Consider the following 26,120-nt stretch of genomic DNA (forward strand, 5'->3'; position numbering starts at 1 on the left):
CGCCCAATAAAGGTACATATTGGGGTTTGACAGTATCCTACGGTATCTCGATGAAAGGAACGGATGGTGTGATGGCTGGACCACATCTAATATCATGTCATTGGGGTTTCTACGCAAATGTTTTGTATTTATCTCTAAATATGTATATCTGTTCGGTGACTGATTTGTGTCTGGCTATTACGCCGGATCCGGTAAATTGCTGTTCAGATGATTTTAGTTACCGCTGAAAGACCTTGGTACTTCTGATCGCGCCCCTTCTAGAATCACATCTCCCGCAGCTCTTTGGCAATACTGCGCCTCAAATTCTCCCAGAACGCAATGGGTAGTTTGCTGCAAAGCCGATGTACGCCACTCAACAACGGGGACAAGCAAGATGCAGTTGAGGCGCCATCACCTGAAAGAGTGGGGAATCTCCATGGTTGTGGACGCATGGTTGAATTGGCGAATGAATACATGAAGAATTTAGCTTCACCAAAATATCCCAATTTTATCAAGGTTCAACATCATTTCGTTAGGGTCCGAGCTCCATGAGAATTTCCCTTCTTTGTCTCATGGAGGTGTGGAGCGGCCTGGCAGGAACGTGGTTTCTTTGATACCCTTGGACCCTCGGTTAGTTGTGCAATCATTGCGGTTATATTTTTCGGTCCACATCCGGTTGATTGAGCCACCACATTGATAAGAAGTGGGCTGCTTCCCAGGTGGGATAGTCGCTGCACCCTGCTTAGCGGAGATCAAGTTGGATGTCGGATATTCCGGGAGGCCAAGATACCTGGACTCTGTCTTATATGAAACATCTTCATATTTCACCTCCTTTCCATGGAAACAAATATCCACTAATTAAATTATCCTAGGGAGTTGAGTGCAACCATAGTTGTTGGACGGGGTCATGATGTTTATAGCGTTAACGATGGTGGCGTTAATATTGAAGTCCGAGTTCCTTCCTTTTGAGTAAACTACACATGCCTCGGGGTATCCAAATTTATATCCTCAAAGAACTTAATCAATATGCCCTTTGGCTGCGCCAATAGAAATAAGCTCGGCGGAAATCATGTGGAGGGTGGCCAGACCGGCACTAGCAAGAGATCAACAAAGAATAATACGTCTAAACTCTCGGCGATATAGTTTTACTGTCGATATATTTCTCCCATCTTGTCGCTTGATATTCTAGCTAGAATTTCTATACCGAATCTGTATTAACAATGGCAGATTTTGACGACCAACGCAGCAGAGTTCCCGAGTCAGTGTTCTTGGTGGGTATCCAGCATAATGAGGAAAATGTTTTGGATGCATAACTAACCGTATACTAATAGGGCGTCGTCTGGGCTCTCACGGGCATGTCTTTCATATTTGTTGTATTTCGTGTCTATGCTCAAATTACTTCATTCCGTCGACTATTCCTAGATGATTTCCTCGTTGTCCTCGCATGGGTCATTATACTCACAGCTGCATTCATTTGGCAAGTCCAGGGGAAGATTCTTTACGAGTTATACGCAATCAGCGCTGGCACAAAGCCATTTACCCTTGAATTCCTTCCGAGGTACATTACATTCATGCGCTTTAATGCTCCATTTGAGATATTATTTTACTCGGCGCTGTGGTGTGTCAAATTCTCATTCATGGCACTCTTCTACCGAATCAGTGCTAAGGTCAAGTCTCTCCGTATCTGGTGGTTCGTGGTCCTTTTCTGTACAGCGAGTGTCTACATTGCATCGGTGGCCAATGTCGAATACAAGTGCAGTTTCGGAGAGCAGGACTATATCGTCAGTAAGAACAAGCGAACTCAAATTGGGATTAATTTGCCCTGACACTGAACTCTGCAGCTGAATGTCCCCAGCCTCATCACGTCCATTATGAGAATCGCATGTTCTGGGCCAACTGTGCTGGGGATGTTATCACGGACTTGATGAGTAAGTTCATTTGAAATATACTGGAAAATTAAGCTTGCCCTTTAACCTATCAATATTCTATGTTTTAGTCCTATCTATTCCCTTCCTTGCGTTATGGAAAACACGAATCTCGCTCCGCAAAAAGCTCATCCTCCTCAGCATTTTCTCTGCAACTATCTTCATTATGGTCACCGCTATACTCCGAGTGGCCGTCGGGATGACCTATGACGGTCAGATGAATATCGACTGGCTATGTTTCTGGAGCTTTGTTGAGGTGGACGTTGGTATGTTGTGACTACTTCTTACCGTGTCATTTTCCTGATACTTATCTTCACTCGGTAGCTATTATTGTCTCCTGTGTCGCCTCCCTCCGGCAGCTCTTCGTCGCCTCACAGAATCAGAGTTCATCCGCGAGGGCCGCTTACAAAGATACAAACGAGCCGATTCTGAAAAAGTCAAATCACGGACATAGCCAAGATCTGTCGCAGTCTGTCGGGGATATCGAAGCATCCGCCGATGATGATGTGCCTATGTCGCCCTTGAGCGTTGTACATGTTCGTCAAGAGTTCGAAGTGACTCGCGTTGATGCAAGTCAGCCTGCTAGTGGTGACAATACATGTAGACACCGGACTACCTTTGACTAGTTTAAAAATTTCATAGTACTACTTGCTTCTAGGGGTATCCCATTTATTCTCAACTTTATACATCGACCGTGATATTTGGAACTCACATTGGGGACTAAGATAAGTTCAAAGACAACTTGCCATGTCGTGTGAACATTGCAGTTCATTTTCTATAGATACAACAAACTGTAGGGGTTCAGATTCGCATGGTCGATAATGTTCGACTGATCGCATCGACTTTAAGTGGGTCTTTCGCATATCCGAGAATGACATGGATGCGATACTTGGGGATGACCAGAGGAGACCCGGACACTTTGGCATCCCTGGCCACCACCTGCACCTCGCACATGTTGATTATCCTAAGGGAAAATAAAAATAAAGTGGCTTGTCACTTTTTATCAACACGTCCACCCTATAATTTTACCACCTGCATTACGAAACAACACAACAGCTGCACATCTATAATAAATAAGAAGAGCTACCTACCTACGCTTTTGCACGTCATTGTACAATGATATATAAAAACAAAAACATACAACAGTGAGGATTCGCTGGTGGTCACCCACCCAACTACTAACTCACCGGCGTGTGGCTTAAGTACGGCTGAGCGGACGGGAAGCCCTGTTTTCCACACCCTATGGTCGTATGTGTCATGTTATGTGTTGGAGAGAGTCATAGAATGTAAGTATTTTGGTGGTGGGATGGTAAGAAAGTATGTTAAGGCGTCTAGTAGCATGATCTATATAATATAATCTATCCATGTAACGGAACAAGGTCCAAAATTTAAAGAATCAAACAGCTAAAGGCGCGAACTGTTCTTGGCCTTCGCTTCCAACAATTGACCAATACGGGGATCGACCTTGCTGAACATGGCAGTCACAGCATCCTTGAGCTGATCAGGCACGTCCTCCAAAGTCTCCGACACATTTGACACCCACTGCCTTCGCTCGGCCTCATCAAAGACCCTGTTCCACAGCTCCCGTGGCTGAAGGAAATCCTCGTCATCAACTAGAATCTCATTCTGGCCAAGAACAGCGTTGCGCAAGATGCGCTCAGTGTGTCGTACGTCGGAAACAGTCTGGCTGGGGATACCAGTGCCCAGCGAACTCCTTACATAGTTTGGGTCACCACCATAGTTTCGGGTCACAGTTCCCATCCCGTCGCGCTCGAATGGCGCGTATACAGGGCAGATTGCACGGTTTGGAGGAAGCTGTGTGTAGTTCACTCCCAGACGGTATCGCTGAGCGTCGGGGTAAGCGAACATGCGCGCCTGCAACACTGTACAGACAAAACTTGTTAGTGCCCTATCCCACTCTAACGACAATATTAGTGTGTGCTTACTAGGATCAGGTGTCATTGTAATGCCGGGCACCATGTTAGAAGGCGAGAATGCGGCTTGCTCGATCTCGGCAAAATAGTTCTCGGGCTAGGGTTGTTGTTAGCACTTGCTTCGTGTCTAAGATAAAGAGCCACCCACATTCTTGTTGAGAGTCATTTGACCAACTTCGATGAGGGGGAACTCCTTGTGGGGCCAAACTTTGGTGATATCAAATAGAGCACGGCCGTAGTTTTCAGCCTGCTCAGGCTCCATAACCTGCACGTAAAGTTTCCAGGCTGGCAAATCTCCCCGAGCAATGGCATCCCACAAATCCTGGTTATGGAAGTCGGCGTTTGCGCCAGCCATGCGAGTACCTTCCTGGCCAGAGAAGTGTGTGATACTCTGGGTCGGACGGAAGTGGAACTTGCAGTAGCGGAAGCCACCATCAGCCGACACCATCTTGAAGGTATGTACACCGAAGCCTGTCACTCGACGGATGGAATCAGGAATGCCCCGATTGCCAAAAAGGTGCATCAAAGCATGAACACTTTCCGGTTGGTTGGCGTGGAAATCCCAGAACTAAATGGTTAGCTTCATCCGAAATATGAAACCTTCAATTGGCACTCACCATGGTCCAATCTGGCCGGTTGGTGGCAGGATGTCTCTTATGACTTCTGTTGAGAGAAGGAAACCTAACAGGGTCGCGAACAAAAAACACTGGCTTCGGGGACATTAGAATATAAAATCTAAGAGTCGAGGGTGAACACTTACAATGTGGTTCCCTACAATATCATGATTACCTTCCTCTGTGAAGAACTTGACCGAAAAGCCTCGCACATCCCGGACAGTGTCTGCGCTACCCTTTTCACCACCAGTAGTGCTCAAACGGAATAAAACAGGGGTTTTCTTTCCAACACCATTGAGGAATTTGGCTGACGTGAGGGAAGAAATGTCATTTGTAACCTCAAATTCTCCCCACGCGCCCGCAGCTTTAGCATGAACCACTCTGTGTAGCATTAGGATATATTTCCCTTCCAAGTATCAAATTCAATGGTACCATACCTTTCGGGGATACGCTCGCGATTGAAATGCGAAAGTGTCTCAATGAGAAGCGTGTCACCCAGTGTCGTGAGGCCGCCGCCACCAAAAGTAGGCAATGTGGTGCTGACAGATGGGTCTGCAATTGGCTGGCCTGTCTGGTGTCAGAGTGGGAACATTGTTTTAATATATTTGGTATCATACCTTCTGCCAACGTAAAAGTATGGTTCGTCATTGGAATTGTTTGTCTGGGGAATTCGACTTCAATTGGTATTCTGGATGCAATAAATGGTCCATCTTGTGAGAAACAGCCTTCCTTTTATCAGGTTGACCCTCAGAGAGGAGTCAAGCCCCTCATGAGGGAAACCCCAAATCCGTCTCCAAAACCCGTCCGTTACATTTTGACGTGAGGGGCTTGAGACACAAAGTTGAACGGGCGTTTTTGAAAAGCTCATGCCGATCGGGCGGCAAAGACCGCCGAGCCAAGGCCGAGTTCTGGCCGTCTCCGATAACATTTACCGCGACTCTGATTGGCTAGAGGATCTGACTCCCTCGTGCGGGGAGGGGTTTCCCCTCATGAGGGGTTGAAAACGTCACTCTTGGAGCTTCCATTCCTTCTAGAACACCTTTCTTCACCTCCATGCACGTTTACATGCAAGCCACCCTTCCATCAGCCCTACCAATAGCCAAGATTTTCCTAGTAACTCGGAAGAGCGGCAGGATGGTTTGGAAAAATTCTCGCTATGAAGAGTGGAATATAAAATCGAAGGGATGCCCCGTGTGTTTCTATTCAACACACACAAACACAATCTCGCAGTCTCACAGCCCTTGAATAAACCTCAGTCTCAAACTATTCTCCTATTATCAAGAACAGCCAATCTCAAACTATGGCTTTCGTTTCGAACGGTTCTGAGTACGACTTTATCATTGTTGGCGGTGGTACCGCTGGCAATGCAATTGCTGGTCGTCTTGCTGAGAACCCAGACGTCCGCATTCTGGTTGTCGAAGCCGGTATCCCAAACCCTGACCAGATCGAGCAAATCACCACCCCGTCGAAGGCATTTACCCTTCGTGGAAGCAAGTACGACTGGTCTTACAAGACAACCATGATCAAGCGCGATGATTATGAGAGGGTTGAAAAGCCCAACACCCGCGGAAAGACCCTTGGTGGCAGTTCGTGCGCCAACTACTTCACCTGGATTCCTGGATCGAAGCCTACCTTTGACGACTGGGAGGCCTTCGGTGGCCGCGATTGGAACTGGGACTCCTGTGTGGAGTACCTCCGCAAATGCGCCACCTACCATGACGACGAAAAGCTGTATCCGGCTGAGCTAAGCAAGATTGGAACCGGAGGCCCTCTGCAGATCTCTCATGCCGACTTGGTTCCGGAAATGAAGCCGTTCCGTGATGCGCTAACTGAGGCCTGGGTTTCCAAGGGTGAGCCTCTGACCGAGGACATCTACTCCGGTGAGATGAAGGGTCTCACCCACTGTGTTGATACCATCCACCGCGGCGAGCGCCAGGGTAGCTTCCTCTACCTTAAGAACAAGCCTAACGTGACAATCCTCTACGGCGTTCACTCGAAGAAGCTGCTCATCGACCCTGCCACCCGCGTCTGCTCCGGTGTTACTGTGAAAAGCGATACCCTCGATCACGAGATCAGCATCTACGCCAGCCGAGAAGTCATTTTGTCTCAGGGTGTCTTTGAGACTCCTAAGCTTCTCATGCTCAGTGGAGTCGGCCCAGCAGGAGAACTGGCCAAACACGGGATTACCCCCATTGTGGAGTCCCCTCACGTCGGCCAGCACCTTTTGGACCACCCAATTGTGCCTTTTGTTCTTGAGGTCAAGGAAGGGTACAGCCTGGATAACCATATCCTCCGCGCCGGTCCTCTCAATGACAAGGCATTGTCCACTTACCAAAAGGACAAGACTGGACCCGCCAGCTCTGGATTCTTGGAACTTGTTGGATTCCCTCGAATTGACGAACGTCTGGAGAAGTATCCTGCCTACCACGAGGCCAAGGCTGCTAACGGGGGACTGGATCCTTTCGGCCCAGCAGGACAACCTCACTTCGAGTTGGACTTCGTCGGCCTGTTCAGCTCCGCATTCCAGTGGCATTACCCCATGCCCGAGAAGGGCAATCACATGACTGTCATTGTTGATCTGCTGCGACCCCTTTCCGAGGGTGAAGTTACCCTGAATAACTCAAATGCACAGGTCCAGCCGAATATCAACCTCAACTTCTTTGGCAATGACTTGGATATTCTGGCCATGCGGGAGGGTGTGCGCTGGACATACGATCTTTTGACCAAGGGTGCTGGGTTCAAGGACATTGTTATTTCGGAGTACCCCTGGAAGATGCCCCTTGATTCCGATGATGATATGAACCGGGCTGTTCTCGACCGCAGTCAGACTGGCTTCCGTAAGATTATTCCTTCCGATTTCTCGAAACAAGTCTTAACGAATTACTTTACAGATCCATGTGGTACCGCACGTCTCTCGAAGAGCATCCACCAGGGTGTTGTTGACTCAAAGCTGCGAGTTCATGGAGTGCGCAACCTCAGAATTGCAGATGCTTCTGTCATCCCAGTGATTCCTGATTGCCGTATTCAAAATTCAGTCTACATGATTGGCGAGAAGGTTAGTGAAATCCACGAGCTCCTATAACAAAACTAACGCATAACTAGGGTGCGGATATCATCAAATCCGAACACAAGGATCTATATGAGGCTAAGAACATTCCCTACCTTGTCTCCAGCAAACTTTGATCTGTTACAGATTGTCTCGGGCTCTGTGTGATGTTATTGGTACCTGCGCACATGTAAAATGTTTTGGTCGACACAGTCTCTTCTCTCTTCTCATTTTATGGTCTTTAGTTTATTCAAATACATGCTCAGTACTATCTTCTTCTTGTAACATCGATTCTTGTTAATAATCGGATTGTACCTGCATAAACGGAATGAGGAGTAGTATCAAATGGTATAGTGGATGGTCTCAGGATATTAGATACAGAGTAGCAATATACGACAATCTGGATGAAAAACACAGGTAACTCAAGGGGAATTGGAGCATGGGAGTGAACAAATATTGCTTATGTATTCGATGGTAACGTAGACCACATATCCAGGCTAGTTGACAATGTGATGTTGGCGTTGTGATATATCGTGCATGATTCGGGACTCTGCTTCTGAACACTATTTACCACTATGATGGCCTGTTGTGACTTGATGAAAATCCACGTAGAGGAAGATTAGCATATAATAATTTGCAGTGCGCGCGTCGATCAAAAAGTTGCGGCGACTTCTCTCCGTTGTGAATCTGATTGTCACGCTATCTTGTGGACCAAACAATTCCGCAAGCTATTGTGTACCTGCTTTCACTCAAGGCCTTGTCACGCTACTTGGTCTCTGATACCATCCAACCATGGCCGACCTCAACACATATCTGAAGTACAAACGGGACGAGAGATATCTCGTCTACTGGATCATCCATGCATCAGCTCATATCACTAAGAGGTTTCCGTCTAACAGCACGGAGGGCTCAATTTTCACCGCGGCGATCTCCCTGTCAATGCTGAAGTCACTCGCGCAGCTCATCGCGAGGCATATTGACCTGATTCCGACGACCATTTTCCGGCTATTTGAATCAGTCATCGATGCTAGAAAAAGAACGCAGCACTTTTATCTCCAAAGCACCGCTTCTGATCCAGATCCAGAAATCCAAAAGAGCAATGCATCACATCAACATTGGATAGACGGCCTGTCGGAGGCTTTCGATCTTCTTGGAGGGAAGGCGTGGCAGAAGGTAAAGGAAGGCTCATCTGACACATCTGACACATTCTATGAAGATGAGGAGCAAGTTATTTTTGCCAACAAATTCTCGATGTTGAGCCTGGACGGCCAAACGGAAGGCGGGGGTGAGGTGGATGTGGATGCGGATCCTGACGATGGCGGCGAGGACGCCGGCACCCCTGAGGCTCCCATTCGCCAGAAAGCGAGGCGTGCGAAACAAAAGCTCAACAAGAAGGGAAAGAAAAATAAGCGGGGACAAAAACCGAAGTCGAAAGAGCAGGCAGTGGAGAGTACCTCTGGTTCAGATCCACAGGAAATTCCCCTGGAGAGTTATCGCATCATTGAAGATGAAACTGGCATGATCACCGATTATTTGATGGCTGTTTATTCAATCACCCAGCAGCTAGTACGGCTTCGCCATGAATTGCAGGGCGCCTGGTACAGTGTAGCCTATCAAGGCATGAATACCTCCGTTGCTTCAAGTCTATGCAAAGTTGCCATCGGAATGATCAAGGATGCTCAGTTGCAGATCTTTGTTGAGTTTCCTGGACATGATTCTTTCGATACTGTCATACAGACCATCACACGTGGAGATCCTGATAAGGCCAATGGTACGTTCGGTCTGTCAATCAATCGATTCAATCCAGATGGAACTCTTGACCAAACGTCCCCGCGATCCGATATTGATGTGAAAGAAGAATTTTTGATATACACCTATCAGGATCTCTTCGACTTCATCATCGACTATCAAAAAACGCGCAGCGGTAAGCCTACCAAACCCATGCTCAAGAGTATCCAAGATTGGGACCCATACCTCAACCTCTTACGAGCGAGCAAAGGCCAACGGTTAAGATGGCGCCGATCCTTTACCATTAATTGGCTGTACGACTTAGTCAATGTTTTTTCATCAATTGTTGTTCAACGTCGGACAATGAGCGGACAAAACATTCCCCTTGAGACGGTTGACTGGTCCAGAACCGGCCCCTGGAATAAACATCGACGGTTGTTTGGCATCAATGACTTCGCTGGCGACATAACTCACCTCGCGGTTCAGAAGCCTGGGACCGATATCAAGTCAAAAGTTCTTCCACATCATGTTTTCGAACTACAGTGCATCATAGACTCCCTCGCAGTTTCTCGTGGCTGGTCGGTCAGTGTTTTAACCGGCCATGTCTTGAAGCCAGCTGCCAAAGACTTTCGGCCTCGAAGGGATGTAGATCTTTTCATGGATCGCGAGAACAAAAGATTTGGCAAGGGATTCTGCAGCTCAGTGGACATTCTTTCTCAGTTGTTTGACAAGGATGCTACGCTTCATGGAGATAAGTCGGAACAAATCACTCAAAGAATTCATGATTGAATTCCGTCTGGACTTGATCAACTGGCTTGGGGAGAGCAAATACATGTACGGCTTGACGGACATCCCGCCATCGCGTTTTTCAAACTCCAACAGCAACGGTCTGTGGGAATATTGTCCATTTCTCTGTGGTGCGGGCCTTTCAGAGGCGCTCGAGTTGACACACGGCATGGCTCTGCGTATTTGGGATTGCGTCCCTGAGCCCACGTGCATCATTCATTTACACAATATGCTGGTCCAGAAGGGCCTTCTTTCGCATCCTGTAGGGCTGTGGAACTCCGTTGTGGAATTGTTCCAGAACACAGTGTTTGTGGATGGAAAGGCACCAACCTCCCATTTTGTGGAGGCTTTCGAGGGTTTGGTTGGCGAACAACGCTCTCGTAGCGACCTCTTCCGGAGCCGAGCACCAAAAAGACGGTATGTCCGAAACGCAACGGACTTGCACGACCTGTTAGACCCGACTGGCAATCGGTTTTACAAGGAAAGGACATTACTGCAGGTCTTTAATCGTGCAAACTGGGCCCTGGCTCGAATCCCGGACGAAGAGCTCCCTCTCTCTACGGGACTAGCTTTTATCCGGCTCGCTGAGGTCAAACGAAGGAGAGACCGAGTGACCGGAAAAGTTACTTTGGACGATACTGACCTCGTTAAACGTGCCAGATCTCGTGGATGGAGTGATGAGGACATCATCGCAGCCTCATCTAAGTTGCCATCCCAGTCAAAGGATCCTCATACCGCTGAAGTCATGAAGGCTCTTCGATCAACTGCATCAGAGGTCTATACGGTTAGAAATTGGAGCAACGCACATGCCGAAGGCGAGTTTGACCTTATACGGCACTTAAGTGTACTCAGGCTCGACTTCATAAGTGACATTTGTGGTGAAATGAGGCCTTTATCAAGTCTGAACTACATAGCTGTCCTCGCAAGCTGCTATCTGTTGTTCATGGGAATTGAAGACAGTTTGAAGAAGTGCAGGAATCCAATATGGGTGCAAATCTATGAAGGGAATTCCGAATTGACAGAGCAGAAACGCGTATCACTTACTGTGTTTGCGTTGGCAGAAGCGGATCCCGAGTGCCTCAGAATCATGGCAGATGTATTTGAGAAGATGAGATGCGGTTTCATACACCATATCTACTGGGATGACTTGATGGATACCAAGGAGGCCACAGAGACTTTCAAATCTGGCGATAAAGTCCCATTCGGCCCAAATTCTTGTATGATTATGTGAAAACATCTCAAAGTTCAAACAACAATGGGGTTGACGCGTTGAGAGGAGCCTAACTAGCATAGGAATTACGAAGAGAACCTAAGAATGAAGACCCCAGATTTGCAGCGGCACCATTCGTGCGATTGACCTAAGAACATCATCTATCTGAAGTTGGCAGGCGTTGTCTCAAGAGCTCCTGAAATTATGCGGTGCGGCCTTTAATAGATCACCTGGCAATGTCCATCTTATTGAAGTATAGCAGCCTCCGTAGTCTCTCCCTCCACGTTGTGTACTCTCTATTTCTTTCGTCTATTCTCACCCCGCGGTCCAGCTTGCTACTGATGAGAATCGTAAAGTGGGAAAGAAACCATAGGTTGTATTGAGCGTACCAGCCGAGAGATGGGAAGGCCAGAAGTAGGTGAGAAGCAGAGGTCCTATCCGCCCAAGGCAGAAAAACCGTCTTAAAAAGCTGAGCGGTCTCGTAACCTTGGCGTCGAATCCAGTCACGTGTTTCTTATCTTATCTCCACATGTTTCTAGAATTTTAGATTCCACTTCCCCCTCTCCACCAATCACATTTCATTCATCAACAATACTCAACAGCTACCACAGCTACCCATTTCCGTTTGCGAAGAATCAATCAATCACCAGGTTGACCGAGTTCTCATACTGGCCAAAGCCACCATGATGGCTCCAATTGACTACTCGAAATGGGACAATATTGACACGGATTCAGACTCGGGGCCGCTTTTATCGCTGATACATACCTACGTGTAGGTAATTTAAGATGTACGAGAATGGATATAGAAATTTTAATAATTGCATGTCCATTAAATTTGATGTCTCACGGTTGTCATCCATAGGGAGACTCACGTTGAATTATCTGAGGGGCGTATAACCGCCGTAGCTGGGATATAATGATGATGAATTTAGATTATTTAAGCTAGGCGAGATCGGCTTAAGAACATCAAAGAATCGTCCCCATACTCCATCAATATCACTGTTTGGGAAGATCTATTCTGAGTTGTTGAAAAAATAAAAAAATAACCCCCCCCCCCCAAGGGCGCTCAGCGGGTTCGGATATCTCGCGCCGATGCATTAGGCGGTGGTACAAGCTGCAGACGACGCCACGTGCTGACTTTGTCGTGGAATTATATTAACCAATGATTCCCAGCTATTGCATCCCTTTTTCAACAACTTGAATACACTCTGATCGTCGTTCACAATTCTCGCTCGAAAAAAACAAGACAGAGTGCTGCAATGAGAACAATCGCATTGCAAAAAGCATAGACCGAATTGAACGCTTTGCACTGGTGCGGCTATAACTATTGGAATAGTCGTTCCTACAGAGCGAAATTAAGGGCAATATCCATCGGCCTACAATCCCACTGCTAGGGCGGTCTGCTGACCTACCACTTCTGGCACGAAGGCCACCATTTATCTGAAGGGGGTGTATGTAGAATTCCTATACATACAGCCGCAGCGAAAATGGGACGACGTGATGATGATTTTTTTGGCTCACCTAGTAGGTGTATATTCTGAGGCCTCCAAGGTTGGCCCCGGGGAATTGTTGGGATTACAATAGATGTGATGTGATAGGAGGAAAAACCACGTGATGATAAGGTCATGCACGTGATCCCAAATCCTGAATGACGGAAAAGCATATCGCCGAAAAAAAGTGTCCAGACTCGCCCTTCGCGATCTCAATCTTCATCGAAATACTACGCAAATATGGAGGGTAAAACTCAGGCTCGGTATGGTCCTACAGAAGGAGAGGAACAGAGTATCCCTGTTATCACGACAAAGAAGGCTGTCAGTTCTTGGGTGCACCTTCTTGCTGGCGCGTATGTCTTCTCCAGCTACTATCATCTTTGATTCTTCTGACATCTATCTAGGAGCGGTGGAATGGCTACTGCGATAGTGACCTCGCCTCTTGATGTCTTACGAACACGTCTTCAGTCCGATTTTTACCAACCACAAAATAGGGGCACCGATGGCTCCTCACAGCCTCTTCAACGATCAAATCATAAAACTCTCCGCATTATCAACTCCATCTATCGTGCTGAAGGGTGGCGAGCTTTCTTCCGGGGCCTCGGTCCAAGCATGGCGGGTGTAGTTCCGGCGACCGCGATTAAGTTTTACGTATACGGGAATTGCAAACGTGTTGGAGCTCAACTCATGGGACACACGGAAGACTCCGCTATGGTCCACGCTCAAGCCGCAATCTGCGCAGGTCTCGCAACTTCTACAGCAACGAATCCAATATGGCTTGTCAAAACACGATTACAACTTGACAAATCACAAACAAACACCGGTGGTGCTTCGACTCGTCGATATCGCAATAGCATTGATTGCATCAGACAAGTGATGCGAACTGAGGGGCTAGGCGGCTTTTACAGAGGATTGAGCGCAAGCTATCTGGGCTCGATTGAAACGGCTCTACACTTGGTGCTCTATGAACAGTTGAAAACTCGGCTCAATCGGTCATTAGAAGCCACCGAGGGACCACGGACTCCCTTCTGGAACGAAGTTTTCCATTGGGTTAGTACTAGTGGTGCCGCGTCTTCCGCTAAGCTAGTGGCAGGTCTAATCACATATCCTCATGAGGTATGCCACTCCAGGGCAATTATTATGGTCTCAAACTTACATTCTTAGGTTATCCGAACACGGTTGCGCCAGGCACCTGTGGAACATGGCCAGCCCAAATACACAGGCCTAGTACAATGCTTCCGTACCATCGCTAAAGAAGAAGGTATGGCGGGCTTGTATGGAGGCCTCGCTCCTCACATGCTCCGTTCTTTGCCCTCAGCTATCATCACGCTTGGCGTGTATGAATTTGTGCTGAGAGTTACCGGTGCTTAGGTCAAAGCACAACCCTGTACACTACCGATAGATGTGGTTCTTTTTCTTTTTCTGGGAGGGAGATCATTAGACATTCTTGTATCATATTCCTGTATTATATTTGGCGTGGCTCATCTCAATTACATAATCTCATCTTTCACAGCCCCAAGGGGTTGCGCTACTTTAGAAAATTCCATCTTATTCATTCTAATACATCCTTCATTGTGTTCAGAACCGCTCTTCTCCCCGGTACTTTTCGCTGAAGCGAGCAGGCGTGATTATCACTGGTGTCCCTACACCATATGCCTCTACCATTTCCCCCTCCCCGACATACATTGCAACGTGATGAATTGTGTTTGGATCGCTGAGATTACTCGCGTAGAGCATGGGATCTGGGGGTTTCAAATCCGCCGTCGCGACTCGAGTGGACCAGTGAAGTCTTCGGGTGTTACGTCGAACAAGCCGATTGTGTTTGCATCTTAGTGCCAGCGTCTATAGGGCTTAATTTTCGCGAAGTAGGGCTGGACTCCTACACCGGGCTTGGAGGTTGTGATCGGGGAATTGATAGATGAAGGGATATCCGAATAACCTAGGACATGCAGCACTAGAAGTTCCTAGAGCAGAATTCTACCGTATACCCAGTCCAAGGTTTATGAATGATAAATTATGCGGTAGAGAATATTTGTCCCCACAATTGTTAGGCTCGAACATTCAAATGCACATGTGGCCTTCGATTTATAATGTAAACCTTTTGAAGAATACACAATCCTTGTACATCCATCTTTTGAATGTTCAAATTTGCCACGCTATCACAAAACTCGCTTCTAGAATTTGTATACCAGAGACCTCCTCCCCACTTCATCGATCTCAGCATCGAACACTTCTCTACTTGCTGTACACAGATAATGGCTTACTGTTACCCCCGGGACTCGTAAAGCAGGCTTGCCAGGGTCCTACTTCTGTTCAACCTCTTCCGCTTCAGGATCAGTACTCTTTACAGCATGGATTCTCGTCCACTTAACCCCGAAAGCAAAACAGAAGGCTGCGGCTGTCGTACCAACTGCAACAAACTATAGATGTCCATCAGTCAGCTAAAATCCTTCTACACCCTCGCCTCGGGAAGGGCCACTCACAAATGTGGAAGTAATAGCTTTGTTATAAGACTCCAAAACTGGACGCAACAGTCTGGGGAAGTTCGCATTGGTGATTCCACGGATATTGGCAGTTCCAGCGGCAGATAATAACGCTATCTGTGTAGCGCTCAGACCATGGTTGTCCAAGGTTTTACCCAAAATTGAACGGAACACGATGCCTCCGATAACTTGTGTGACGGTGGCACCCAGATATTGGAAGAATAGATTGAGAGAGACCGCAGCGGGCATAAGCTCCGCTTTATCATGGACTGCTAGTTGGACTATGAGAGAGGGCATTTGCTGGGCCATACCAACCCCGAGACCCTGGATGACTTGGAAACCGATCCAATGGCTGGGTGGTGTATCAAAAGGCGTGAACTGGGTGTACAACGCTGCCGCAGTGCACATAAAGAGAGGTCCAGCAAAGAGCCATGGGTTATAGAAGTTGAGTTTCCGCGCTATTTCGTTTTAGCCTCTGAGACCTTTCAGGTGAAATCCGAGTATTAGGCTTACCCAGAATACCAGAAGATAGTGTTCCCACGATCTGGGCGAGAACTGAAGCTAGAACCCGCGTACCACTCTCTAGTGGACTTACGCCTTCCACGGCTTGGAACCACTCCGGAAGATAGTAGTTCAGGATACCAAGAGACCCGAAATGACAGAAGGAAAAGAAGACACTAAAGGCAACGTTTCGTCTAATAATTAGGTTCCCCGGTATCATAGCGTCATCGCCCTTAAAGTACTCCCAGCTAACGAACAGTATGAGCGTCACACCTGACCCCACAAAGAGACCGATGATTGTTGCCGATCCCCAAGGCTTTTCCGTGCCACCCCACATCATAACGAGAAGCAGCATAAAGATAGCGGGAATAAAGATTGCACATCCAATAAGATCGAGATTCTTAATCCGCTGGAGAGCTGTCCGATCGCGCTGAACAGATGGGGGTTTAAAGAACAAAATCATTGCGACTAATGTCACAGCACCCGGAGGAAGGTTGACCCAGAAACACCACCGCCACGTTGCCTTTTGCGTGAAAGCACCTCCTACAACGGGTGCTAGGATTAGACCCATAGCAAAGCAACTGCTACAGATACCCATGAGGAGCGGCTTCGCTTTATCCGAAGCAACCGTAAGAACAATAATAAACCCACCACTCGCGACACCGGACGCCCCGATACCTGCGACTGCACGACCCACAATAAAGCTGTTGCTATTCGGAGCAAAGCCACAGATAAGGCTTCCGACCATAAAGATAGAAAAGAATATAATATAGATCCAGCGTAGGGGAAAGGTTACGCTTAGCTTTCCTGCCAGCGGAGTCAATGCGCATGTCGTGAGTGAATAGGCGGCCGGATACCAGGCAAGCTGCGACGTATCCTTGAAGTCGGACGTGATGGATGGAATGGCCTATCCATGGCGTCAGATGATCCGATTTTCTGGGACAGGAAGGGGATGATAATAGTACTGTTGCAATAATGAAGATATCCAAGGACATCAGGAAAGCACCGAAGCATATACCGATGAAAATAGCCCAGAGCTTGAAGCCGTGCATCGCCGTTGGGTTTCCCTCTGGTTCCTCGATACTGTTCTCATGTTGGGGTTGGGTAGTACTGCTAGCATCTTCTGACTTGGTAGCTCTGATCTCATCTGGAGACAAAGACATGTTCAAGATCCGTAGAAATCGCGTTAAATCGAGTGGTGTAGAAATCCTCTGGTAAATAGACAAATGCATGGATTGCAAAATGCGTCGGACCGGCGACTCATAATCCTCAAAGAAAATAAAGTCGCCTGTTCCGAATTGTGCATCCTTGCTCTCGGGAGTTCCCTAGCCGTTCATAAAAGAGCAACGTGGCAAAGCTACATGTTCAAATTAACTTACTTCTCCAGAGGGATTTAATAGGGAATTCGACGGTCGAGGGCGATTCTAGTGTTACAATGCCACCACTATTAATCGAGAATTCGAAAATATTGCCCCCCTTCGGCGAAGACTTGAGATACCCAAAAAGAAAACACATGATCAAGAAAAACACCATACGCCGCTGAACAACATCCAAAGAAAGAGCAGATTGAGAGATAACAAGACCACTCAGGGGCTTTCGACGTCCCCGACAAGCAATGGAAAATGCAACACGTGCGGCCAGGTTGGACATGAGGTCCAAGACTGCAAGCGTGGAAAGAAAGACGACCATTGGTAGCCCCTCTGGGCACGCGATAGAACGATCAGAGAAATGGGCCCGTGCACTAGATTACAGTCAGAACGCGGGCTGGACGAACCTTGGAAAGGTACAAGTATATTATATAATCCACTTGGATTCAACCATATGTCAATCACGTGACTGTGTTAGCCCCATTTATTACTATATGTGGGAAAAATACAGCCTATTTTACCACTAGACCATAACAAAAACCTCGGTTCCTGTTTAGGGCCTAGTGATTAAGATATTCATATTTATAGGATTTAGCGGTGTATTTTTTAGTATTTTTTGAAACAATAGGAAACCTAAAGTCTTGAATCATCTAAAATGATATATGATACTAAAGATTCTTATCGATTACTATCGGCAAGTAAAAAAACCAAATAAATGTGTTGGTTGTCGAGATAAAAGTGACAAGTTTATCGCTTTTACTGTGTTTTGGCGTGGACCACTCGCTTGTGTGGACCACTCGCATGTGAAATACGTTATATATAGTATATCTAGTTAGTACCAGTTCTCTTAGAGATATATATATACACTCTTGCCCTACTCCCTATCTCTGCGCTAGGCGGGAAGAGCAATTCATATATCTATCTTAGTAGGTAGTATATCGTGTCGTTGTATAGGTTCTCCTAAGGTTCTTATACGGCAATAAGGTCTGCCTCTATGACTTCTAGCTTTGCTAGGAAGTCTGCCATAACGACGTCTCGATCGGTAGGTATTGTATTAAATGATAGTGAATAGTATATTATTCATTAGAAGTGGTCTGTCCTTCGGTATACTTCTTGGTGAATTAGCGGGTCCTCCTCTCCTCCTAGATACCTGCTCTATTAGTGAACTTCACGGACGGGGCCGACATTGTAAGGTTTACCTGGTCATCGAGTGTGCGCTTATTGTTACCTCGAGGGCCAGGCGTATGTGTTGTCGTGTTGTTCTTGAAGATAGCGTTCTCCTTGCCGGCCGTGCTGTGCTTCCTAGCCCTGCGTACGTTCCCACTGGTGCGGGATAGCACTGATTGCTGATACTCACAGGCTGATGCTGCCGGCGCTGATGATGATGGGGTACTCGGTAGTGCTGCTTCTTCACCCTCGAAAACGTATGTCTCGTTCCTTGCTTGCTTCTGTGTTTTGCCTATGCTTGTATCGAGTACAGATCTGATCCGGCCCTTGCTTCTAGTCGTCGTCGACGATGACGTCGACGCCGTGGATTTATATACAAACATTGAAACCAAAACAATAGCACATAGGCATTGTTACTGAGAAAATACAAGTCTCTTCTACAATCAAAGCTCCCCGGCTGGCATCCATTTCACAGCGATAGGCTCGTGCGTGTTACTCCGTATTCTCTTGTCCTTTGACCATAATTGAAATGAGAGGTCGGCGGGCCCGACCACTACCTTGACATCAAATGATGTTCGCCAAAATGATGGCCCCATGCTATACCAGTGTCGATTCTTTAGCTTCTTAGTGACATTTTCGGTGGAAATATCGAGGTCACAAACTCTCTGCACGCCATTTTGGCACATGTTTTGTGGTAGCTTGTCCAGGGGGAAAGGTGACATGACAATGCTGACTCTCCACGGCTCAGTTTCTTGTCCAATGTTTGTCTTCAATTGAAATGGCTTGGTTATTCCCGTATAAGGAATGGGAGCACCCTGAGATCCGAAGAAATGAAAGTCAATTTTGAAAAGTAAGTTGAAACTGCGTTGTCTTACCTGAATGACAAGCCAGTCGATTTGATCGATAACATAGGTTTTCTTGTCTCTCGGATCAAGCCGGACACGTTCCCCAACATGCTTTTCTGGATTGTATATCTTATCACATATAATACCATAGCTCATTGGAGAGCATCGAGATCCAAACGTGACTACTCCTCGTTTGATTTGTTGTATCCGATCAAGAACTAGACCGTGGACAACAACAAGCTGCCTTTGCCAGTTCAAATATGTGTCAGCTCTTTCATACGATGCGGTCAATCTCTCAAGAATTGTATTGACATACGGCTCATCTGCGACCAATATTTGCATTCCCACCGCGTTTGGATGATTCTGACCGCTTGCATTGCTATACCTATCCACGAGGCATTGTCTCACATATGGAGAGCTGCCAAACCCGCCAGAAAGAATGGTATATTTCTAATATGTCATGACAAGTTAGTCAGATATTCCCCTATTTGAAGTTAAAATACATACAATATGGTCGTCGGGGTACTTAGTCAACATATTTATGATATGTCCATCCAAAAGAACAGACATTTCATCGATCTTGGCGTCGAAACACGATTTCAAGTCATCCCTATATCTATATAAGCAGTGCGTTTCTGAAACATCGTCAAACTCAAAGTTTACCATGCAATAAGCATTTGACCCTCGTATACCGAGGCTTCGGAGAAGTCCGAGTCGGACTCTAAACATGGTACGTCAAGCTTCAACCACGGAGTCAATGTAGATTCAGTACCATATGTACACTTGAGTCTCTGAAAGCGGCCTGAAGTCATTTTCCACGCGGCCTCACTTGGTGGAATGCTAAGATGCTCACTGATCCTCTCCAGCCGCTGGCATATTAGTCGATGCATCTTTCTGTCGATGAATACCGACCCAATTGGCTGACCTAATACCTATTAGCATGATTCCTATCAAGCCTTCCCACGTGTTGAAATTGACAAGTACCTTCCACGTGGCCCAATTGCTCGAGTCTAGTCGGCTCTCCTCGCGAAGAAATGAGTTTGAGGACATTAACATCCTAGGGATGGGTTAGTATGCTGCTATAAATAGTATAGTATAAAAGCCACATTACAGTTGTTCCTCCGCCTGCATCACAGATAAGAATGGTGTCATCCAGCTAGATGGCAGTTTGATCCTGTCAGCGAAAAATTTCAAATAAATATCACTTTCTTTCCCCTCCTTACCTGGTAATGTTCATTTCCAGCATAAACTGCAGCCGCCTCAGCCTCGGTTAGACCAACAGAGACGTGATGATTTGGTGTTTTCGAATTGATTGCGCGCTGGAGGAGTCGGCGTGTTTCTTCCACCATGCGTACATCCTTCCATGTAGTCGGCACACTGAAAAGGAATTCAACCTGACGTGAGCTGAAATGAGGAATTGTGGTGTTGAAATGAGAGACCACGTGTTGGTAGATGCATTGGATGTAATCTTGAAACCAGCGCTGAGCATCCTGTCGACTCGGGCTCCCCGGTAAGTCATCGTGATAGTGAGGTGCAAGATGTAATTTAAAAAATTCCTTGATGTCAGCGTTTGCATCTTCTTGGTCACACTTGAACCCCCAATTCCTGATCAAGCCTGACTCATTATCATACTCAATGCACGTGGGAACTTTGTTGGAAAGCTCGCCTGGCAACTTTCCCGGCCAACGTTGAATGGTTTTCGGGGGAAGCCATTCTGGTGCACAGGAATACGCAACCCCTGTAAAAGAAGGACATATTAGAATATTGTGACATGGAAATGAACAAACAGATAACTTTCACCAATATGATCGAGTGCGACATACCAGTATAAGTCATCCCAAAATCTATCCCAACTACAATATCCGGTGTCCACGCACCCCAAGCATCATCTGATGCTTGGGCTTTCAGCACCACGACCTCCTTTTCAGCCATTTTTCTTCTAAGCTAAGTTTAGTATTAAGACAGCAGGCTGTATATATTTGTATTGGGGGGGGGGGCAATGCACAGACTTGTTTTGTGAGCGAGCGAGCGCTCGATACAAAATAAAACAAAAAGGACCTTGGATCACTCTTTTTTCGCGGGGTCTCATTCTACCAAGCCCCTAACAAGGATGTTACTCCCATCACGTAATTTAGCGAGATTTTTAATTCAGCTAATGTACGAACTAAGAGTAGCTGCGTCTCAGTCCGCCCCCAATTTCTTGTTCGTACTATGCCCCATTTCGCTCGTAGATCCACCCCCAGCCTGTCCGCAGCTATTATATCCATGAATTCGCCCGGGAGTTTTTCTTTAAAAGACTCATAAGTGTTTCTTGTACAACCAAGCCTCTAATCATCATGGCCGCCGACGCAACACAATCCAGCCAGGCGGAGAGTAGTACTACTCCATCCCTCTCGGTGAATGCTGCAGGCGTAACCACTACTACTTCATCCCTCTCGGTGAATAGTGACGCTGCAGGCGCGACCACTACTACTCCACACTCCTCAACAAATGTTGGCGCATCCGTGGAGACTACTTCATCGCTGATGTCGCTGCCTCACACTCAGCCTGCTGGTAATTCAACATCGCGAACGCCTTCCAGCGTTGCTAGCCCATCACACACACCTACCAACGAAACCGTGGTCCCAATAGATTCGCAATCAAATGCAACCTTTAGTTCTGGGACTCTTGCAGGTGCCATAGTAGGCGCCTTTGCAGGGGGTTGTATCTTGGCTCTATTATTGGCCATTCTTTTCTTCTATTTCCGCAAGAAGACTCGCAAACCTAGGGAGCAGGACCGTGATTCTGCTTTCATTAAGAAAAATACAGGAAAGGTATCAGGACAGACAATCACTACATTCGCTGGCTCTTCTACTACAGCGAGCTCTGATAAGCCGCTCCCCCCAGTTGCGACCGCGTTTAAGTCCCAGCACCTCGATCTGTCTACATATATTCCACAGCCAGCAGATGACAACTCTGTGTGCATGCGAATCCAGAGCTTATTTGATCAGGCCGGTCTGCATGTTGAAAACTACTACTCTCGCACCGCTTCCAATCCACCTTTGACTCAAGACCTTCTTGCTCGTCTCAGCCACTACGACTCAGCATATTTGCCTGCTTCCTTGATCACCATGCTTTCAAGACCCCGATCTCAAAGGGCTGTTCTCACCCATGCTCTAGTTTACAGCCTGATGCGTGCTATTCAACCCGGAGCAACCGAAAACTCTCTTCTTCCACCGAGTTATGCGCAAATTTCAAAGCAACAGGGAAGCGAGATGGCCAATGATGGTAAGGCTGGTTCGGCCTAGAAATGCACTAAAGAAAACGCACTGACTTGATTACCATAGCCACGGACCGTGCCGAATTTGCTTGGCGTATGCTCACGTCCTTCCTCTACGCGTCAGACAACCATTCGCCGACCCTACCCACAGACAACATAATGACATTTGCGGAGGAATTTACCAAGGCATTTGAGCCATACAGCAATTCGCAATTCGCAGAGGATGATCGCCTTCGGCATCTGGCCACTATCTCCAAGTCGGCAGCTGATCTCGGCATCTGGTTATTCTCACAGCCATGTTCGTTCAAGTTCCAGTGGATAACAAATGGGGTTTCTGGTGATACGATCGTGGTCCTTCCTGCTCTTGTAAAGGTCTGCGACGAACAGGGCCGACGATTGGCGGTTCCAGAGACGTTGGCGGAGGAGAAGACAATACAAATTTGAAGGAGGGGGCTTTTTCTTTTGACATTGCCAGCGGTAGCCATATCTATATATCGAATGATAAGTACAATATTATTGAGCTTTAATGGATAGCAAAGCCCATTCCAACAAAAGAACAGCCGAACTATCCCACGTGTGTGGCAAATGTCTTCTCTTCTCGCGATTGCACCTGAACTCCCTTTGACCGACGCCATGTCAACATGTCCTGCAGCTCATCATTTGGACTGGCTGGGCTCATTGAACTCTTAGTTTCATCTGTAATTTCACTAATGCCCGACCCAGATCGTTGAGGATTGGATAAATCGCTTATGGACATTGATGGCACTTCGGCCCCAAGTTCATGCACAAATCTAGGTCTGGTCATCGTCTTGGGCAGCGTTACCCGCTGAAGATGACTGAGAACCATCATAAGGCTCTGGTAGCAAATCAAAAGTCGATTCTTTTTGTCTTGGGCCCGTTGCTTGTCACGGTACAACCATTGTAGTTGTCTTCCCAGACCGAGTTTGCCATTACCCGTTTCTTTTTCAATACGAGCGGGCTCGAGAATTAACGCAATTTCGTGGGCAGCATCCGCAGTATCTTTAATGATACAGTCAATCCACTCTCGCTCACTGGGATTGAGACCAGGATCATTCAATTCTCGCAGGCGTTTTGCTTCGTTGAGTTGAATAAAGACATGGTTTGTTGTCTTGAGAAGCTCTGCCGTCTGTTCGTTGACGGAGGCTAACTGGAGGTTCATGCGACTGTCTCGTAGTGCTTCTGGGGCGTCTTTTAGCGTGACTTGTTCGGAAAGGCTCGTTAATTGAACATTTGAATTTGATCCCTGATTGCGGAAATTGAAGAGTCGAGATCGAGCCTTAGTCATTCCCATTGTAATCCCGAAAGTAGACTTCCACTCGCAAAAAAAAGGCTACAAATACGGGTAGTGCGGTTTACCTCCGTTAACTGCAGATGGCAACGGCCCCCTCTTTGACTATTAGTTTCATTGTATATATGTATGTACTTATGTACGTCCAGTAAGTGGGTGCGCTGGGAGATTACCTCATTTTAGGAGGGGCGCTAACCTTGCATTAGTTAAATCTGCGCTATTGGTTCAACCAGCACGCGTATAGGAATTCAGGAGTTCTACCGGCAGAAAGAAGTGGGTCTAGCGTACGGAGTACTGTAAATACTACTAGTAATGATACGCCATTCTAGGAGACTACTACATATGCTTAACTAGTTCGGTTTCGCGCCGGCCCAAAAGATTCTCACACTGTCTATTGCGCACTCACCCTTCTCACCCCTAGTCGCGCGACACTCTCCTTTCACAACTCAATTACTTGACTATATATTTATCCCCTATGTGCAACCTAACATATACGACCATAGGGTGTGGAAAATAGGGCTTCCTGTCCGCTCAGCCGTAGTCAAGCCATACGCCGGTGAGTTAGTAGCTGGGCAGGTGACCACTAGCAAATCCTTACTGTTGTATGTTGTATGTTGTATGTTTTTGTTTTTGTTTTTGTTTTTGTTTTGGTTTTATTTTGATTAGTTAGGAAATCCCCTCTTGCCGCCCTACTCTTCAGTCCCTTCAGCCTATTCACCTGAATGCTCTAAACGCCACTATTCTACACCTAAATAATCTTATATGCCCCTAAACTGCTAACATGTCCTTCCCCTGCCGTACTGAGTTTTTTTGTCACAGGTATGTTATTTCGATTATAGCTCTCTGGTACTAATTTCTACTAGTTGACATATATCCTCCTATAAAATGTATTTCAGCTTGTGGTCATCTCGGGGTATCTAGCTTGTTTCTTTGGGACTAATGCCTATTCGAGTTCAATGCAAGTTTTCTGTACGACTCAATCACGCTCAATGATGTACCAACTCTTATTAAACAATATCATAGACAAGTGCTCGTCACGGTAGTTCGATCAACCGTCTGGCTTCGTTTGCTGGAGCTTCGAAAATCTTCGGCGCTTCATTCTGAGCCTGTCCGTTGTAGGATTTTGAATCCATCATGGGCTGAGTTGGAGACGTGACAGGACTGCTCTCATTGACCTGCATTGAACTCTTAGACCTGCGGCGGACAAAGGCAAATACCGCGAGGGCCGCAACGAAAGCACCACCAAGTCCGACACCCACTCCCACGCCAATTTTGGTACCATCTGATAGTCCGCTATTTCCCTGGCTATTATCACTTGCAGTAGTGGTCGTAGCGACCGCTGGAGATGGAGTTGAGGATGGGCTCGAGCTAAGAGTAGATGTCGTGGCCTGTGTAGTTGAAATGGCAAGGCTTGATGTGGTGACGGTTGCTGAGGCGTCTTCGGTGATGTTGAAGTAATGACTGGCGAAGATTTCATTCAGGTCATTAATATTTGAAGCATTGCGGACTTGGAAGAAAAATATTTCTCCATTGCTCAAGTCCCTATTTGTTGACACGATCCAGTCATAAGAGGTGACGTCGAGGAGGTTGGCTGAGAGTGTTTGACTGTGTTAGTAAGTTGCTTGTAAGAGGTCAAGGCCTAAATGGGTGACATACTTTGCACCCATTCAAAGTCCGAATTATCATTTTGCCATAGCATGATTGAAATGATTTCCAACGTAGTATCCCAGCGCAGCTGCACTGTCTTCCCCAGGGTGTAAACCGGATTATCCTGGTACTCATGTATAGGACCTCCCGTCGGCGGATTGTAGAAGATCCCCGGTTCCGCAAGTACAATGCCGCATGTTAACAGGAGGATCAAAAATAGCTTCATGAGGGAAAACAGGAGATGAAGACACAGAGTGAGTAGGTATGATAGAGTCGTCGGGCAGAGTTTGCGCAAGGGCTGAGACTCAACTTCTAGGGTGTGGCTTAGGGAAAGGGGGTTTTTCTGGCCCCGAAGCACTAACTGATTCGCTAGACCCTTCTTAGTTAGTCCCTACAAAGTCCCTCAACCATGATGCAAAAGAGTAACTACAGGACTTGCTTCGAATGATCTAATATGACTGTGCGTAGCTGAAAATGTTAGACCACAGGACTTGCTTCGAATGATCTAATATGGCTGTGCGTAGCTGAAAATAGTTAGACCTCAGGACTTCAATACAACATTGATTCGAGCCTCCACTAAATATGGCCCCGTAATAGTCAATCTCCCGCGGAGACGGACACGCCCGAACGGTATCATGAGCCGCCCCAATCACACGCTAAAGCCTAGCGCTTTTGTAGATGTAGGGTTCATGTGGGGGTCCATAGCACAGACCCCCCAGCGTTGATTGGGCGAACGGAAACTCAATCCAGAATGTAAATTTACCCTTGGTTGCATGTATATCGCCCATTTAGCGATATTTTAAGACATAAAGTGTGCGCTCGTACCTCTA

The 26,120-nt window shown here is 46.9% G+C and overlaps 11 protein-coding genes across 11 annotated transcripts; 6 read left to right on the forward strand and 5 right to left on the reverse strand.

Annotated features, from left to right (window-relative positions):
* Window positions 1-1,199: 1,199 nt before the first annotated feature.
* On the forward strand, window positions 1,200-2,530 carry N7537_011770 (uncharacterized protein; the record flags this gene model as incomplete). The annotated part of the gene is made up of 5 exons (XM_056902824.1): window positions 1,200-1,250; window positions 1,311-1,764; window positions 1,821-1,907; window positions 1,976-2,170; window positions 2,229-2,530. The coding sequence occupies 5 exons, from the start codon at window positions 1,200-1,202 to the stop codon at window positions 2,528-2,530; spliced, it is 1,089 nt and encodes a 362-aa protein (XP_056748111.1).
* A 778-nt stretch (window positions 2,531-3,308) lies between these two features.
* N7537_011771 (catalase) lies at window positions 3,309-5,100 on the reverse strand (the record flags this gene model as incomplete). Its single annotated transcript, XM_056902825.1, has 7 exons — window positions 3,309-3,787; window positions 3,851-3,935; window positions 3,987-4,406; window positions 4,456-4,548; window positions 4,599-4,833; window positions 4,890-5,019; window positions 5,070-5,100. The coding sequence occupies 7 exons, from the start codon at window positions 5,098-5,100 to the stop codon at window positions 3,309-3,311; spliced, it is 1,473 nt and encodes a 490-aa protein (XP_056748112.1).
* Window positions 5,101-5,752: 652 nt separating this feature from the next.
* On the forward strand, window positions 5,753-7,635 carry N7537_011772 (GMC family oxidoreductase; the record flags this gene model as incomplete). The annotated part of the gene is made up of 2 exons (XM_056902826.1): window positions 5,753-7,507; window positions 7,555-7,635. 2 exons carry the CDS (start codon window positions 5,753-5,755, stop codon window positions 7,633-7,635), a joined length of 1,836 nt encoding a protein of 611 aa, XP_056748113.1.
* A 655-nt stretch (window positions 7,636-8,290) lies between these two features.
* N7537_011773 (uncharacterized protein) lies at window positions 8,291-10,015 on the forward strand (the record flags this gene model as incomplete). Its single annotated transcript, XM_056902827.1, has 1 exon — window positions 8,291-10,015. One exon carries the CDS (start codon window positions 8,291-8,293, stop codon window positions 10,013-10,015), a length of 1,725 nt encoding a protein of 574 aa, XP_056748114.1.
* A 226-nt stretch (window positions 10,016-10,241) lies between these two features.
* Window positions 10,242-11,243, forward strand: N7537_011774 (uncharacterized protein; the record flags this gene model as incomplete). Its single annotated transcript, XM_056902828.1, has 1 exon — window positions 10,242-11,243. The coding sequence occupies one exon, from the start codon at window positions 10,242-10,244 to the stop codon at window positions 11,241-11,243; it is 1,002 nt and encodes a 333-aa protein (XP_056748115.1).
* A 1,709-nt stretch (window positions 11,244-12,952) lies between these two features.
* N7537_011775 (putative mitochondrial carrier protein (Rim2)) lies at window positions 12,953-14,083 on the forward strand (the record flags this gene model as incomplete). The annotated part of the gene is made up of 3 exons (XM_056902829.1): window positions 12,953-13,065; window positions 13,117-13,828; window positions 13,877-14,083. 3 exons carry the CDS (start codon window positions 12,953-12,955, stop codon window positions 14,081-14,083), a joined length of 1,032 nt encoding a protein of 343 aa, XP_056748116.1.
* Window positions 14,084-15,015: 932 nt separating this feature from the next.
* On the reverse strand, window positions 15,016-16,859 carry N7537_011776 (MDR family MFS transporter; the record flags this gene model as incomplete). Its single annotated transcript, XM_056902830.1, has 4 exons — window positions 15,016-15,132; window positions 15,196-15,653; window positions 15,709-16,603; window positions 16,662-16,859. The coding sequence occupies 4 exons, from the start codon at window positions 16,857-16,859 to the stop codon at window positions 15,016-15,018; spliced, it is 1,668 nt and encodes a 555-aa protein (XP_056748117.1).
* Window positions 16,860-18,673: 1,814 nt separating this feature from the next.
* On the reverse strand, window positions 18,674-21,007 carry N7537_011777 (Hsp70 family protein; the record flags this gene model as incomplete). Its single annotated transcript, XM_056902831.1, has 7 exons — window positions 18,674-19,525; window positions 19,583-19,685; window positions 19,739-20,000; window positions 20,060-20,132; window positions 20,187-20,231; window positions 20,299-20,813; window positions 20,899-21,007. The coding sequence occupies 7 exons, from the start codon at window positions 21,005-21,007 to the stop codon at window positions 18,674-18,676; spliced, it is 1,959 nt and encodes a 652-aa protein (XP_056748118.1).
* A 404-nt stretch (window positions 21,008-21,411) lies between these two features.
* N7537_011778 (uncharacterized protein) lies at window positions 21,412-22,778 on the forward strand (the record flags this gene model as incomplete). Its single annotated transcript, XM_056902832.1, has 2 exons — window positions 21,412-22,342; window positions 22,402-22,778. 2 exons carry the CDS (start codon window positions 21,412-21,414, stop codon window positions 22,776-22,778), a joined length of 1,308 nt encoding a protein of 435 aa, XP_056748119.1.
* A 121-nt stretch (window positions 22,779-22,899) lies between these two features.
* On the reverse strand, window positions 22,900-23,646 carry N7537_011779 (uncharacterized protein; the record flags this gene model as incomplete). The annotated part of the gene is made up of 1 exon (XM_056902833.1): window positions 22,900-23,646. The coding sequence occupies one exon, from the start codon at window positions 23,644-23,646 to the stop codon at window positions 22,900-22,902; it is 747 nt and encodes a 248-aa protein (XP_056748120.1).
* A 1,031-nt stretch (window positions 23,647-24,677) lies between these two features.
* On the reverse strand, window positions 24,678-25,516 carry N7537_011780 (uncharacterized protein; the record flags this gene model as incomplete). Its single annotated transcript, XM_056902834.1, has 2 exons — window positions 24,678-25,234; window positions 25,300-25,516. The coding sequence occupies 2 exons, from the start codon at window positions 25,514-25,516 to the stop codon at window positions 24,678-24,680; spliced, it is 774 nt and encodes a 257-aa protein (XP_056748121.1).
* Window positions 25,517-26,120: the final 604 nt, after the last annotated feature.

This window comes from Penicillium hordei, assembly GCF_028827395.1.
Source record: "Penicillium hordei strain IBT 12815 chromosome Unknown utg000006l_segment0_segment0, whole genome shotgun sequence".
NCBI classification, from domain to species: domain Eukaryota; kingdom Fungi; phylum Ascomycota; class Eurotiomycetes; order Eurotiales; family Aspergillaceae; genus Penicillium; species Penicillium hordei.